This window comes from Rhinatrema bivittatum, chromosome 1, assembly GCF_901001135.1.
Source record: "Rhinatrema bivittatum chromosome 1, aRhiBiv1.1, whole genome shotgun sequence".
NCBI lineage: Eukaryota > Metazoa > Chordata > Amphibia > Gymnophiona > Rhinatrematidae > Rhinatrema > Rhinatrema bivittatum.
In genome coordinates, this window is record NC_042615.1 from 356,634,665 (window position 1) to 356,652,160 (window position 17,496).

Here is a 17,496-nt window from a genome sequence, read left to right on the forward strand (position 1 = left end):
AAACAACACGATCTCGCACATGATGACACATTTTTATTTTGGGTTAAAGTCTGTGAAGCAGCCTAAATTCCAAACTCCTGGGACTCATTTAGTACAAATGGTTTGAAATTGAAAAATGAATGACCTTTTTCATCCACTATGTATAGAATATTTTTAAAAAAACATTCAGCATGACATGGTTGGTGCTTTAGGTTTATTTGTACCTGTATACCATAGGGGTCAAGGAAAGAGAGCTGGGGGTGGCAGTTCAGTGGTCTCATTTTATGATGTTTTTCTCAGTAGCAAGTTTTCATATTCTGTGCTAACAGCATATTGGACAAACCTTCAGTTGCAGCTTTAAGTTGAGCAATTAGCCTTGTCTTGCAGGCAAATGAACAAATTAAGAAGGCAGGAGGCAGAATGACCTCAAGTATAATAATTGCCCTGACAGACGGGAAGTTGGAGGGTCTGGTGCCAGCCTATGCGGAAAAGGAGGTATGTGCTGAAGCGAGACTGCTCACATTATGCTCTGCTGTTTTATTTCATTATTATTATTATTGCCTCTTTGTGTACTGTGCATGCACGTGAAAGATCCTCTGGTAGGAATAACGATTCTTCTTTTCTTGCATTTATTTGGGATAGGCTGCACAGGCCAGAAGTTTGGGAGCTCGAGTTTATTGTGTTGGCGTTTTAGATTATAAATTTGAACAGGTAAGATGCTCCGGCACTGCATGCTTTTTCATAGTGTTATTGACATCAAAGTGGTTTTCTGATTGCAGGTTTTTGTCTCGGTGTGGTAATTCCGGTACAGTTTGAATTACAGTATTAACCTAGGTCCGGAGATTGATTTTCTGTGTTTTGGTGCCGCCCTTCAGTCCCTGATGGTGCAGCTGTGCCTCCGTGCCTTCCTGTGAAAGGAGAACGTTGCTAGGCCATAGGCAAGAGGAACTGACACAGGCATCCGCGATGATCTTCACGTTAGGCCACCGGCCTTAGCCATCTCTTCAGGGTCTCTTTCACTCTCCCGGCCATAGCAAACCTGAAGCCTTTGAATCCAGTGTGAAGCCTTAATTAGAATTAACTTTAGTAACAAACTGAGGCCACCGAGCATGGATTTCTGAGCGGCAGGATATGACCGACTCTGACATTGTTTTATGCATCAGTCCAAACTGTGGCCACAAGCAAGATACTTTGCCTCTCTATGGCAGCACGTATGCTTTGTGCCAAAAGCCCCTGGGCCAGTCAGACAATATAAAGTATTACAGCTAAATCTTGCCTTCATCCCATGGTAGCTTATTTGTGTTCATCGCTGATAAGGAATGATCTCAGAATGAAACTAAGTGCTAGTATTTCCTCTGGTAGTATCTTGATCACCCAGCTACAGCCTTCCTTACATTGCAGATCTTATCCAGTGGCCAAAATTAGTTTACTTCCAGCCTTGTTTGAAGCTAGGGGCTTTATTTTTAACTGTCATTGCAGCTGCATCAGGATCATTGTGACCAGCCCTTTCGCATCATGGTAATTAGGTCCTGGCTAAAGCCACAGGCATCATCAAACGATTGTAGGTCAGTGGGGGTCAAGCTGAGAAAGTGCTGTGTTTCTCATTGCATACAGGATGTTGAAATTCTTATTTTTCTTAAGAAAAAAAAAAAAGAAGAAGCAGCAGGAATCTATGTCCATGTATGCTCTCAGACTGAGGTTTAAAATAAGAACTGGACCATCCTTTCACTGAGAATGTACCCATAACCTCTACCTATCACATCCTCATACCTCAGTGCAGTTAGCAGTGCCGGCGGAATAAGACTGAAAAAGCCATCACCATAACTGTGAGACTGCAGATGTCATCAAGATAACAGAAAAGTCAAGATCTGTTAGGGTAGTATGCACAGCAGTTTGCAGAATATTGTGGAGGAGCCAGTCATGATGGGGTTTGTTTTTTAATCAGGTGGTTTTTATTTTGAGGGATTTCACTCTCTCCCTACCCCACTCTCGTAGCAGCCATCACTTACTGTGAATTCCTCACCTCTGAAAATATGGGTTAATTAACTTTGAAAATTGAGCAGCTGACATGATTTAGTGGGACAGCAAATCCCTGTTGGGTCTGGGAAGCCAATGAACAATCACATTAACAAGAGATTGTAACAAGTAAGCGTTCAGTTCTTTACTGTTGATGTATTGCTAAAGTACTAAAAAGCTGCCTGCCTTCTTTTACAGTGGGTGCAGAAGGTGATAAAACCGGTTAGCAGTAAGAGTGCAGCAAAATTAAAAAAAAAAATGAAACTCCATTGCATGACTTGTATTCAGCGTTTGGGATGGCCTGGGTGCCCATTTCTTGCGTTTCTTGTCATTCTGGTCTTATCAAACCCTTACCAGCTTTTCCCGATATTTTTCTTCTTTCTTAAGCTTGTAAAAATTGCAGACTCAGAAGATCAAGTCTTCCCTGTGGACGGAGGTTTCCATGCTCTTAAAGGGATCATAAATTCAGTGAGTATTCCTAGAGAAATGGTCAGTAATGCTGTTGACATTTTGAAAGCTGTTTCATGTCTTCTGCTGGCCATCTTGAATTTTTCTTGCTCATTACTTTGCTGCCTTTTAGTTTCTTACTAGGGATGTGCAATCGTTTTTCCCGAATTAGTCAATGTCAGTGAAACTGCCTAATTCGCAGTGGTTCGGGAGAACTGAAAAATGATTTAATTTTTTCTGAAATTTCAGAAAAAATTCATTTTTGAGTTAGTGCGTGCTAATGGAGTTAGTGCACACTAACTCTGCCAGGTTAGTGCGCACTAACCCAAAAATCGGGGCCCCTGAAAAAAAAAACCCCGAATCACGGGAAAAACGAAATTACCGCGGGGTGGCCCTGAAACGAAGCCCGATATGAAATTTTTACCCAAAGCACATCTCTATTTCTTACTGCTTTGGTGTTCATTTTAATTCTTTTTATTGAAGGGTCAAAACAGTCAACACCCCACTTTTATCCTTCTCCCCTGACCTGACACAGATCATTTAATCTGGGGATAGCGAACAGAGCTCTTTGGCTGCAATATAAGGGAGGGAATGAAAGAGTAGGACTTTGGGTTTGCGCTCAGCAGTGGATTGTGGCAAACTTGTATTAAGTCTGCATTGACAATGAGGTGGCCCTTGTTCATTTCAAAAGGTTGTGCTAGATGGCCTAAGAACCACTTGCCAACAAGAACAAATAAAAACAATTCTATCATGGTACTAAATAGCAAGAGATCAGATTGATGGATTTATTGGTTGCAAGGAATGGAACATTTCTGCAGCTACGTATTATGAAGACAAGGTCAGAGGAAGGCAGACGTTTGCCAGCATAGTTTAGCGTCCTTAGATGTGCTGTTCTGAGCTAGAATACCGGTGTCCAATACTGGAAAAGTGTTTTATAACATTTATTGAAAAACTAACAAGAGAAAGGCAAAGTGAGCATTCCAAGGAAAATTAATCACTTTTTAAAATTGGGAGCATGAGAATAATTGGGTAATCAAAAGAACAAAGCTGTTAAACATGCAGAATTTTGGAACTTGTGCATTGTTGCACACATGGAATCAAATTGCAAACTTTTCCGAGCACAGAATCCAAATGACACCATGTGTAGATCTGTGGCTGTTTAACTCTGGAAACAGCTCTGGATGACTTTAAACATGCACCGGGAACATTGTAGCATATCTTGCATTGTATAAGAGCTGAGGTACTAACTGGTATTTTCTGCAGGTTAGAGGCTTGTTTTTTGTTTTTTTTGAAAGTTTGCTATTGCTGTAAATTAACTCCAAGCTCATTTGGATCTGTAGGAAGCTTTCTCAATAAATTTTTTGCGTGTTTCCACTGCCGTAAAATTTGTGTGTGTACCAGCCTTAGCAATGAACAATGGTAACTTCCAATCTCAGTGGGGCCGGCCTTTATTAAAAGGGCTGCATGGTCCGGTTCAAGCTTCCTCTTCCTGTGGACCATGGCCCATATTGAATCCCCCCAAAAGCTTACCCCATAGTTGTGTGGTTCATCCAGGGGCAGGTGTAATCCTCACTTGCTCCTGTCTTGCTTGTGCCATCTTGGAGAATGGCACCAGCTGACCCCTATATATGGTGCCTCCTTCACATTCTGCTCATTTCGCTGAAACACGTGAATGGGCTTTCTTGATAGCTGCTGTGGACTCTGACAGATACGCAGGTATTTAAAAGGGCCTTAAAACTTCATTTTTCAGGGAGGCTTTTGAGCTAGCCAAGCAACTCAGATGGATTGCTGGTAATATTGAAATTATCTGCTCAGTTTTCCTTTTTTTTTCATGCTGCGTTTGTTGACCTTATTGTCGTATTAGTCTCAGTCGCTTGGATGATACCATCTTATTCTGTTTTTAGGGCACATGTGTGAAATTTATACTCAGCCTCATATATGTTTTTATGTTCAGTATTTGTCCTGATTTTTATGTTCACTCCTAACTTTGGAGGGTATGGGTTATAAATCTTATAAATAACTAACAAAATACATAAAGGAACGCATGATACATAAAGGAACGCACCATTTTCTAAGATGATGCCTGCAGGGCAGAAGTGAGTGGGGATCATTTCTACTCCAGAACTCCACAACTATGGGGTAAGCTTTGTGGGAGCTTGTGGGTTGGTGAAGGGACCCACTATGGAGGATTTTGTGGTACAGGAGGGTGGGGCTTGCCATGGGGCTGTTTTCAAAACATTTACAGGTCATGGATAGGGTAGGGGGGAGTTGCTGCTTCCCCTGGATCATCAGGGATTTGTTCTGGGATTGCACTAGGCCATGTGGTCCCTTTAACATGGTGCATGAAAACTCATCTCCCTTGGGTAGCTGATAAAGATAACTATACAATACGATTTATTCTTTTTTAAACCTCCTGCAAAGCCTGTTGTGTGCACCCATTTTCCACGATTCTACAGTGAGCTACTTTGCCTGATGTTGCATCACAGCAGCTCATTAATCTTGAATTTACCGTCAATAGACTTCCAAACGTAGCAGACTATGCACAAAAGTTTACTGTTGCGAAGGGGACTTGTTTGTCACTTCACAAGAGTGGGTTTTGCATACAGATATGCATTTATTTATTACTTCTTCTTGATATCCCACAATTCTCCATATATCAAAGTGGATCACAATAAATTTTCAATGTCACCCAAGTTATACACAGAACCAGCGCTGCGTATGTCGGGTAGCGCTATAGAAATGTTAAGTAATAACCTCACTGTCAACCCCCCCCAACACTGTGGAAATGACACAATTTTGAAATTTTTGTGCATTTTTGCATGCGAAGCCCACTTTTGCGAAGTGACCCTCTACTTTATAGTACATCAGCCTCATGGGTTGAAATGGTTTTCTTCTTAACTGTTCCTCCTGGGTCACCATCACTTCATGAGCAGAATTGCTTTCTGTATTGATTGTAGACGTATGCCAATGTCCTTTGACTATGGCTAATCAACTTAAAAGGCTTTTTCTTCAGTGCTGCCTTCATTTTGCATAACTTAAGTCACGGAAAAGTACCAGAGGGCAAAATAAAGTTCACTTGAGAAGGATCTCACTGGACCAGATGTCAGGGTATTAATAGAGTCATTTTCATTTTTTGTTTTCGGCTCTTCTTTAAAGTTTCCGTTTCCTCTATCAATGCCATCATTTTTTTTTTTTAAAGTATCAAAAGTGAAGGGGGGAATGGAAGCCCTAGGGAAAAACTGGACACAATATTATTGGCTTTTTTTTGTTTTTTAAGTTTTCTGTTTCGAGCACCTTTTGAGCTTTGGCATCCGTTCCAGGTAGCAGGCTCATTTTCAACTTGCCAGTGGGTTTCTGATATGCAAAATAGAGCTTACCCCATTGCATTGTGGAACCATTTTCCACCAGATCCCAATGTGCAAAGAGTGCCAAAATAAAAAAAACAAACCAAAAACTTTTAAACAACAACCCTTCAAAAATCTAAAAGATGCTATCTGGGGCCCCTTTTTTGTTTATCTTTAAAAGAATATGATGGCTGTGATAAAGGTGAGAGAGGCTATAATTAGTCACCATTTAACTACTGGTATAATGACATTTTTGCTGAGAGAGGCTACTAGTGAAATTACTAAACTTTACGTGTCTAGGTGAAACCACAGTTTCACTGTATTCTAGGGGTGTGCGTAAAAAATGCTATGCTTTTGTTTCATTTTTAGATTTTTTTCATTTATTTTTGTCTTATATGAATTTTTGTTTTTAAAATTGTTTCATTTTTAGTGTACACTATTTTGAGTTAGTGTGCATTGTTACAGTGTGGTGCGCACTATTTAAATTTCGTGTGCATTATTTCAAATTAGTGCACACAAAAAAATAAAAAAAAAACAAAAACAATTTTTTTGTTTTTGTTTGAGAAAATGACACATCCCTATTGTGTTTAGATTGCAGTTGATCCTCTTAGACTCTTGTTTCTGGCCATAGATCACAATATTGAAAGGTTCATCTATGGAGAAATGCAGAGCAAGGCGCTGCTAGCATTTACCACAGAAGACCCTTCACAGGCTTAATTTAAAGCAGACTCTAAGTGACAGGGGTGGGAATTAACAAAATAATCTGTTAAAACTTTTCTCTGTCACTCAAAGTAAATAGGGATGGTGAAGAAATCTCTTTTAGAGGAAAGGTTTTGTACTCTAGCAGAGGTTGAGCGTTCAGCTTGTGATCTCCTTTGGCTAAACTGTCCCTTGGGCCTTGGAGTGCAGTGTCAAGCTCTTTTGGTTACTTTGCAAACAATCATTCTATACAAGTATATATTTTGGATAATGCAAAGATAATTTGCTTGGACTCGTAAGGGCTTGACATTCCAAAAAGAATGTCAAGAACTAGGAAAAATCAGAGGGTGGAGGTGTTTGGCTTCTAAAAGCAAGTTGTTTTTTCCTTATAAATTGATTACAATTTGTTACAGAAAAGATTAAGAAGATGCTCCATTAATCAGGTTTACTCAAGCCTTGATCTGAGAAGTGACAGCTTAAGAAATGCCACATCATAGCCCGTAGACATGGTGAGCGTAAAGGGAGAAGACGTGAATGTTTTGGCTGCCTGGGTTGTAGGTATTTTTTTCTGTGGAGAAAAAAAAAGGCAGCTTACATTCAGAGTAAATGTATTTTTGAGTCTTGAACAAGAATAAGATGGAAATCTCTGTGATACTTTAAGTGAACTAATTCAGGCAAGCCAAACTGTCCCAGTCTAGCTGGAAAACAAAACAAGGCCATCACAGTGTCCGTATTTGTAAATTTTTGAAAACTGATTTTTTTTTTTAAGGAAATGTGCCATTTTTTAGGTATTTATCAATTTATTTACCAAATTACATAGCAGCATATATAGTGCATGATGGCAGGAAAAGACCAGTTGGCCCATCAGTCAAAAGAACATAAGATCTGCCATGCTGGGTCAGACCAAAGATCCACTGAACCCAACATCCTACTAGACAGTTCAGGTCATTAGGAGATCCCAAATAGTAGATCCTTTCTTTATTGTTCTCTCTAGAGGTATTTGATGATTTTCCCTGAGTCTACCTGGCTAGTATCTGTGATTGGACTTTTCCTCCAGGAACTTGTCCAATCCCTTTTAATCCAGCTCTGCTTGATCACATCTTCTGGCAGCAAATTGAGTTAATATACCACAATTCAACATCTTAATTGTGCGTTGAGGGAAAAAATACCTTCTCCAGTTCGTTTTAAATCTACTGGCTGTTAGTTTCACGGAGTGTCGCCTAGTCCTTGTACCATTTGAAAGAATAAATAACCGTTCCCTGTTTACCCATTCCACCCCACTTATGATATTATGAACCTCTATCATGTCCCCTTTTGCCTTCTTTTCTCCAAGCTGAAGAGCCTTTCTGCAAAATAGAGCAGTTGCCACACCCTTTATCATTTTTGTTACCCTTCTCTGTACCTTTTCTATTTCCGCTATGTCTAGCTACTTTATAGGATCTACCATGCATTTGTGACCTGGATTGGCCTCTGTTGGAGACAGGATGCTGGGCTTGATGGACCTTGGTCTGACCCAGTATGGCACTTCTTGTCTTTCTTGAGATGGAGTGACCAGAACTAAGCGCAGTGCTCAAGGTGTGGTTGCACCATGGATCGGTACAGATGCATTATGATATTCTCCACTTTATTCTCCATTCCCTTCTGAATAATTCCTAGTATTATATTTGCTTTGTTGACTATTGCTGCACACCAAACTGAAGATTTCAATCTGTTGTGCACAATGACTCCATTGTCCTTTCCCTGCATTATCCCTACAATTAGAATAATGTTTCCCTATGTGCATCACTTTGCACTTGTCCATGTTAAATTTCATCTGCCAATTATATGCCCAATTCCCCATTCTTGCAAGGTCCTTCAGCAGTTCCTCACAGTTTGCTTGTGCTTTAATTGCTTTGAATATTTTTGTGCCATCTCTCCTTATAGAGGATGCTTTTTGTCACCTTCCTCATTTGTACCATATTGAGCAGGAAAAGTAATACATATCCAAGCAAGAATCCATGTTATGTTTCAGAAATGGAGACAAAGCTGTCTATTTGTATTGCAGTATCCATCAATTATCAAATAGGTAGTCATATGATGAGCCTTCTCTTGCTGTCACCTGCCTTACCTGAGAACGTTTGAAGAGGTTAGGGGAGGAGGAGGCACAGGGCACATAGAATTTTCCTCAGTGTTTTTTGGTACAAATGGTAGAGGTAGAAATTTTCTAGGTGGCCAGATCGCTGAATTGTTTCTTCACCTCCCCCATTTTCCTCTTTTCCTTCTTGCCTCCCTTTCTCTATCCCTCCCTCTTCCCCTAGGAGTGAGGGGAGTGGAGGGATGGCATGGCAGTAGAGGTGTAAGTGAAGCAACTTCCTCTCTTGCTGTGTTTTGTTTTGTTTTTGAATGCTGCAGTGCTGTTGAGCTTTTTTTTTTTTTTTTTTTAAGTCCCCAGCCTGGGGAGAATATGGGAAGCGTCCCGGAGAACCGAAGCTTGAGGTCAGACTTGAAGATTTCCCGGGTGTGGGGTGTCCTCTTCTACCAGAAAGAGAGCTCTTCCATGAAAATAGCATCTTGTTAGGGTGGAGCTGGTTTCCTGCCAGCTAAAAGCACCAGCTGGGGAGAAGACAGTGCTCTGGGAAGAAGGAATCTCTGCCTGCTGCTCTGTGCTGTGGTGCTTACTAATGACGGTGGCTGGAGAGATTGGGACTTACAGGGAATTTGGGTTTGGGTGTTCTTCTATCTTGACTCCTAAAATGGTTGTTGGCACCGTCTAGTGAATGCATCACTGAACGTGTGCATGTAGGCAGGGGAGGAGAAAAAAAAGTCACTTGCACAGGTGGGAAGGAAGCATTTGAGAGAAGAGGAGAGGGGCTGGAGGATGCAGAGATGGAAAAAGGGTACAGGAAAGGGGGAAGAGGAATAAGTGAGGGAGCAAGGAGTCAGGCAAGAGAGATTAGGGAGGGATAATATCCAAGAGCAAAACACCGTCAAAGAAAGAAAGTCTGAAAAGAAACGAGGAAAATAGAAAGAATGAATTGTGAAAAGTTTGAATCCAAAGGGTCCATGCGTTTGGTAATGTGGCCTGCAGATAGTGTCATTTCATGTGCATAGTGCTTCTTGGTGCTTACTATGAACTGCTGCAGCGCGCACTAGTAAATATCAAATCAAGGCGACATGCATCTCTACGGCATTGTTCCATCATGAAGCTCAACATGCCGAATAATCAAAATCATAAATAGGACCTGAATTGTTTAATATGAAGCAGAGTAGTTGATCTTTGTCTGTGAATGGAATTCAACATGTACTTTTCAGATTCTGCAATCTTGTAAAGTATATTTTAGGCCTGATTCCTTTAGCAAGGTTCTGGGGGAGAGTAATACTCATTACTCAGGCCTGGACTGTGATGGAGTATTCATTGATTCTCCCGAGCATGTTAAACCAATGTCCTACACTCCCAGCATCAGACCAGGTACAGCAATTGCAAGTTGTTTGTTTTTAGACAAGACAATGAGAGGATTTGGCATAGGAAATGGAAACCTTGCAAAACTGAGGTAGAAGGTATGGCCCTCCCGCTCTTTGTTTACCATCTTAGGGCCTGTGATACTTTAGAGAATGAGGGGCGGGGGGCCGAAATGGTGGGCGGTCCTGCGCTAGCCAGCAGCAATCGCACTGTCGCGGTGCGATCGCTGCCGGTTTCGCACCCAATAGCGCCACCATAGGAGGTGTAGCTATTGGGCGCGAACTTGGACGCGAAAAGGGCCTTAGCTTTTCGTCGTCCGCAGCGTCTTCGTGGAGTCGGCCCCGGTGATGCCCCAACTCCTCCTCTTTCGGGGCCGAATCTGCCCCCATTTTGGTATCGCACGCGATAGGGGACTTTTCGCGTGCGAAACAGCCCTTATCACGTGCGATCCGGATAGAAAATGAGGCCCTTAGTAATCACCAATGCTCCAGGGAAGTGGTACTGCACGGAAACCTTCAGAGTTACCTTCAATAGTAGTGTGGAAAAGTTGTGATTTTATTACCAATGGATGACTGGAAATTTATTCTGTCTTTTGCAAATGTTTGAGGTGGGGGATGAGAATACAGAATGGTAAGTTTAAAAAATGTATAAAGGGAAATAAACCCCAGTTAAAGAAGAGCAGCAGGTGCTGCAGTAGCGTTGCATCAGACAAAGTCACCAACGGAAAAGGAACAACTAAATCCTTGCCCAGCGCACCATAACAGCCGCTCACAGACCACCTGAACAATCCATGCTTTTGTTGAAACATTCATCAGGGTCAAACCCCCCAGTGTCTGTGGGTCAAGGTCGGATCTGTGGACTGTGGGATTATTTTACCGCTGGTGATGCTTTCAGTAAAAGTTTGGCCTGTTTTGTGGGCATATTCTTACAGTGTGTGCATTTGCCAGACTTTATTTCCTCTTTCTGTTCCCATAAGTTTAAACTCAGTTGTGATTTGTGGGCTGGAGCCTTGCTTTAAATAGAATTGGGCAAGTCGCTGTGTAGCAGAGGATAGGATGGGTGGAAAACAAACTGCAGCTGTTGGGCTGGACGTGAGGAGTATTTCTGACGTTTTGTGGAGAGCTGTTGAAAATGCAAGAAAGGAGAGGAAAGAGCCATTATGATTGCATTCACTGCCAGAGTGAGAATGGCTTTCTTTCGGCCATGGTTTCTAGCTCAGACTGCATGCAGAAATGCAGGGCTGCCTGTTTCAGACTTGGAAAACCTAGTGAAGTCCTTTGTTGCCCAAAATAGGGCCGATGCAATACAGTGCGCTCAGCCGAGCGCACTTTATAACCCGCAGTTGGACGCAGGTTGTATAGGCGCTAATTAATCCCCTTATGCAATAAGGGGATTAGCGCCTTTACACACATCCAACACAGAGTGAGTCTAATAACGCTAATCTCATGCAAATGCACGTGAATGAGGCTATTAGCTATTCACTCTCAATGCAAAAAAAAAAAAATGTGCGTCTAGGATGAACATTTAGCGATCGGAAATTAACGCCTGCCTGGAGCACGTTAATTGCTGAGTGCTCCTTAAACCAGTGCAGAAAAGCAGAAAAAACTGCTTTTCTGTACTGCCTCCTACTTAATATCATTGCAACGCCGGCAGTCGGGTGCAGGAAACGGACACTCAATTGAGAAGCGTCCATTTCCTGAAACCCCTGGCTATGCAGTGTCTAGGTAAACCGATGCCAATAAACTCAGCGTCGGTTTTCCTAACCGGCGGAGGGCCGACGCACTTAGGCTCTCCTTGCTAACGTGACCCCTCTAATTTAAAATATTGCATGGCGCCCCCTCAGGGGGGCGCCTGGGGGCGCATTAAGAAAGCAGGCGCTGACTGTTCAGCGCCCGCTTTCTCCGCCAAAATATTGCATCGGCCCCAGTGATAGTACAATAGTACATTTTTCCAAGGCTAACCCAACTCAGCCCTCCAAACACAACCCCAACAACCAACAAACCAAACTAATTACTGGTCTTTTCTTTGTTTGTCATGCAGCAAATCGCCAGTAAGCAAATGATACAGATGGCGATTGTGTGCTACGTGCATGAGCACTTTTAACTTGAGTGCCTTGCAGCACAGTTTTGTATTGAAGTTTAGCCATGGCAAAGTATCCACACCGAAGGCAGCTGTGTACTTTGCACCTGCCAGCTTTGCGGGTGGCCAAGGGGGGTAAAAGAGGGACAAAGTCATGCACATACTTATGAAAGTGCCAAGCAGGTGTGCTGTCTTCCTCCCTTGACCTAAACACACCCCAGGAATGCCTCTGTGGAACCCCTTAATGAGCTTTAGCCGGGCAATTTTCTACCAAACCAATAACTGTTTTCCATGGTAAATGGTTCTGACAATTGTTTACTTAATGCTGGAACATTTCAGATGGAAGCAAGAAGTGATCATTCAAAATGTTCTTCTCTTGGAGATCCTGGTAGAGATCAACAACAGTCAAAAAAATATTACCTGTGAATACTTTGATCCAGTACCCAGAAGAGGAATGTCAAAAATGGACTTTGATTCTAATTTATTGATTCAGTTTTAACCCATTTTTCCACATAAGTTCTCAAGAAGGTGAGGAATTAGCACCCAAAATACTAATTAAACATAGATAAAAAGGAAAAAGAAGCATACTAAGCAATAATACATCATAAATAGAGAACAGCAATATAAACATAATAAAATAATTAAAATAAAAGCATAAAAATAAGGAAACCAGGTAAAAACCACCAAGAGGTCAATCTTCAGACATAGCTGGCTATGCCACTGAATATCCCCGTATTTGCCACTAGTTAGCCAGATAAGTCTTAGTCTAGCAGCAAACTAGCGTCAAATAAGTCTTAGACTAGCAGCAATTAAGTCTTATATGGCTAAGTTTATACTTGTTATGGAGAAGATCGAACTTATCTAGTTAACTTAACCGGATATCTGAATATTGCTACTTATCCAGTTAAGTGGCATCGCCCAGTTATACTAACCACCTGCCCACTGATTATCCTGCATACTACTTAACATAAGTGGCTCAACTGCTGAATGTAGCCGGTTATTCAGTGGTCACCACTTATCTGGATAAGTCCGATACCACAAGTTAAGAGTGGGTAGGATGATTTCTAATCATCTTTCTCTCCAATGGGGAATGATAAAAATTTACTGTTTGTTTCCTGTCTGTTTTCAATAGTGTTAGAGAACCAATTAACTCTTATTAGAGAGAACCCAGGGATGAAAGGATTTGAACATGGGAACTGCAGTTTAATTTTCATTATATGAATATTATATTCTGGTATTTGTGCAGGATGCAGTTCACTAAGGAGCAAAGGTAATGGAATCCTTAAAACAATGCCGACCGTTCTCTTAGCTGGCAAGTCCTCCCTGCATCTGAGACAATTGCTGCTGTGTGATAATTGTGCAAATTTTAAGTACTTGTGGGTGTGGCTGGAACTAGATAGCAATGCTTTCCATTTGTACAGTGAGTATATATACATCCTGTGACTGCTAAAATCACATACAATATGGAGAGGTGAATTTCTCTATGTAGATCACTAATATGGGAGGATGAATATCCTCAAACTGATCATATTACAGAACACACCCATAGCGGTTTTGAGAGAGGCTTTGAAAAAAGTAGCCTGATCAGGAGATTCATTTGGGTGAGAAAATCCCCTGGGATTAAGCCCTAGACTTGACAGAAAGCATACTTACAGTGCTGAGAAAGTGTGTGAACCCTCTAGGACAGTGGTTCTCAACCTTTTTTCTGTCGGGACACACCTGACAGATGGTTCTCACATGCGTGACACACTGAACATGTGACCATCACCAGGCTAAATGTAATCAAACTGCTGCTCTAGGAGGATCTGTATTTTAGCACAATTTATACTCAAAGCCTAATCTAAACGCTGATATGAGAAAAAGATAACCCCACTGAATAAATAACTCAGATAAAAATGACATTTCGATTCATTATTGTTGAATAGGTATCCTTGTGTGAAAAAGTGTGGGAACCCTTCATTCAGTAGCTGGTGGCACCTCCTTGAGCAGCAATAACGTCAACTAAACTTTCCCTGTAGCTATTGACCAGTCTCTTACATTGCCCTTGAGGAATTTTAGCCCATTCTTCCATACAGAACATGCAATGTCTGTCCTTGCATGAACACCACATGCTCTTTGCTTTGGTGAACCTGAGTTGGGAACAATGTTCTGTTTAGATAACAGTGAACACCATTCCTGTTCAATTATTTCTTGATGGTTGATGCACAAACCCTCACATCAGCTGCAGCGACATAGGCATGCAGAGCTGGAGATGTTAGTCTGGGATTCTTTGTGATTTCATGGATGCTTTTCTGGCTTTATCTTGGGATGATCTCAGCAGGATGACTGCTTGTATGTAGGATGGCTGTTGTGTTCAGGTTTTTCCATCTGTAGACTATCTGTTCCACAGTGGATGGATGGACCCCCGAATGGTTAGAAATGGTCTTGTAACTCTTTCCAGACAGATAAGCATCAACTATTCATTTTTATAGATTCTCTTGACATTTTGCTTGCTTTGCTAGTGGGTGCGAAACCGGCAGCGATCGCACCGCGACGGTGCGATCGCTGCCGGCTAGCACAGGCCCGCCCCCCGTTTCGGCCTCCCGCCCCTCATTCCCTAGGGTATCGCAGGCCTGCGATGCTTTGGAAAATGAGGCCCTAGGGAATAGCCACTGCTATTAATTGCATCAGTAGCATGGGATCTTCTTAGTGTTTGGGTAATTGCCAGGTTCTTGTGGCCTGGTTTGGCTTCTGTTGGAAACAGGATGCTGGGCTTGATGGACCCTTGGTCTGACCCAGCATGGCAATTTCTTATGTTCTTATGCCTGCATTTATGCGGCCTGGCTGACCAAGCAGCCTCACTGGAGGTACTACAGACTCCCTCTCCTAAATCCTAACTTAGAGCCTAAGCTAGGGACAACATAGAAAAGGGACCGAGGGAATCCCTCTATCTAGATAGAAACCAGATCTGTCACTAAGCTCTTGCTGTAAGTTCCCAGCGTAGAGCAGTTTAAATAAATTCCTTCATAGAGTGTACTATACTCCGTAAAAGCTGTTTAAAATTAATCTTTTGGATTCCCCTCTCCGTAATAAGTGTGGGAGAGGTGTGGGTACTTTTTTTCATATGGTCTGGCAGTGTGAGAGTATAAACAAATTCTAGCAAGATGTAATAAATGTGTTAAATGATGTCGCTCCTGGTGATCCAGGCATCCCCACAAATATGTCTGTTGGCATGTACAGAGGGTTTATATTTAGGTTGATATGTTTCTGTTTTACTAAAATGTGGTAATTACCATGGACAGGAGATGTATTACTCCAAACTGGATGGAAGTAACACCACTTTCCAAAGAAGACTGCATTTTTGATGTTATGTCTATTCTTCCAGGGGAGAAAAGAACACATTATGCTAGAGGCTGTGGATATACAGTAAACTGCAGAGAATCTGGGATCACTGCTTTTAATCTTGAGGAAATACTGAACTTGAACCTGCCATGCTGGGTCAGACCAAGGTCCATCCAGCCCAGCATCTCATCTCTGACTGTGGCCAGTCAGGGTCACAAGTTCCCAGCAGATCCCAAATAATAGATCACTTTCTTGTTGCAGTCGCTTTCCCAGGTCTACTGGACTAATAATATTTTATGGACTTTCCCTCCAGAAACTTGCCCGGACCTCTTTTAAACCCCGCTATGCTAGTTACCTTGATCACATCCTCTAGCAACAGATTCCACAGTTTGATTGTGTACTGAGTGGAAAAGTACTTTCTGGGATTTGTTTTATATCTGCTGCTTATTAGTTTCATGGAGTGACCTCCTAGTTTTAGTATTAGGGGACACGGTATAATGCAATGAATTAGTTGGTAAAATGAAACACAGACTGCACAGGTTAGAAGCAAATGGAAAGAAAATCTCAGCACCCACAGAAAAAAAACTGAAACTGAATTTTTCTCCTGCTTTTACTTAACAAGCAGAAAGAGAGCTGTGTATTTATTCAGTTGTTCGTCCGACTTCTGCTGTTTTACTTGCAAATATTTGTCCTTGTGTCAGATTGCAATTATCTGCTCTATGCTATTGAAAATGTGTTGAAAGCATCTGAATCCATGGTGTGACCGCACCTTGAGTCTTGTGTGCAGTTCTGGTTGCCCCATCTCAAAAAAAGACATAGAAGAACTAGAAAAGATGCAGATGAGGGTGACACTAGTGATAAAGGCGATGGAGCATCTCTCCTACAAGGAGACGCTATGCATGTTAGGGCTCTTCAGCTTGCAGAAGAGGCCACTGAGAGGGGACATGATAGAAATTTATAAAATCATGAGTGGGGTGGAAGAAGTAAATAGAGATCAATTATTCACTCTTTCAAGACTAGGGGACAGTCCAGAAACTAACTGGTAGCATGTTTAAAATAAATGTAAGAAAGTGTTTTTTTTTTCAGTCAACACATTGACGCTGGGTAATTTGTTGACAGAGGATATCGTGAAGGTTTGTATACATGGCAAGATTTATGAAGAGTTTGGACACATTTCAAGAGGACAGGTTCATTAACAGTTATTAGGTAAATTTAGGGATCAACACCTCTTACTTCTGGGAGTGAGCAATAGTGAATAGATCTCCCTATTAGGATCTGCTGTATATTTCCAAGTGACCCAGATTGTCCACACTCAGACAGGATATTGGCACAAAATATCTTTGCATGCTGTGCTTCTCCTGGAAATGTAACTTTTTCCATCAAATAAGCAGGGCTAAATTAGCCATGGCATGGGGTGATATTATCTGGCAGTACTGACTGTACCCTTCTCTCAGCTAGTAGAGCTTTTGTTCTACTGAGCATTTGTGGGAATTTCCTTGTAGACGTTGCCTCCTGAGCCCCCTCAGTCTTTTTTTGTCTGAGATGTGAGCCTCTATCTCTGTTTTTTTTCTGTAAAAACTCAGTTCTTTTGGCTTTAAAAGTTGCCTCATTGCCTCAGCAGCCCCCAAATAGCATTTGTAAATGCTACTAAAATAAAGAACATATTTTTTCCTCACAATGTCCAAGAAGAAAAAAATACACAGTCTGTGAATTCAAAGACTTTGTGGCAAGAGGATGTCCATTCCCAATGGACACAAACTTTGCTACTGATGCCTTGGAATGGACCATGACTAGGCCAATTGTTACAATGGTGGATGTCCACGTATACTCAGAAATCCAGGGCCTGGAAAATGAGGAACTGTGTAAATCTCTTAGAAGCCATAGTCAGCCTTCCTCCTGAAGCGTAGCCTCATCTGCATCTCCAGGAATTGAGTTTTATTTTATTAATTGAGCAGAAGCTTCTCAAAAGTGTCAAAAAGGAAGGGGTGCCACTCTGTGGAGTTGCCGGAGTAGCTGACACACAAAATGCCAGCTACTCTGGCAATATAAAATGTAAAACACAAGACAGGCTAAGAAAGAATTTGAAAAGAAGTTGGTCATAGAGGCAAAATATATCCAAAGCAGGAAGCCTGTTAAGGAGTCGGTTGGACCGTTAGGTGATCGAGGGGTAAA

The 17,496-nt window shown here is 41.7% G+C and overlaps 1 protein-coding gene across 1 annotated transcript in view; it reads left to right on the forward strand.

Moving 5' to 3' along the window:
* Positions 1–17,496, forward strand: part of ANTXR2 (ANTXR cell adhesion molecule 2) — a 374,917-nt gene that overhangs the window by 38,809 nt on the left and 318,612 nt on the right. Inside the window, exons 5-7 of the mRNA XM_029600240.1 lie at positions 367–474; positions 622–690; positions 2,383–2,463. Coding sequence (XP_029456100.1) covers positions 367–474; positions 622–690; positions 2,383–2,463 — 258 coding nt within the window. The remainder of the gene's footprint in view (positions 1–366; positions 475–621; positions 691–2,382; positions 2,464–17,496) is intronic.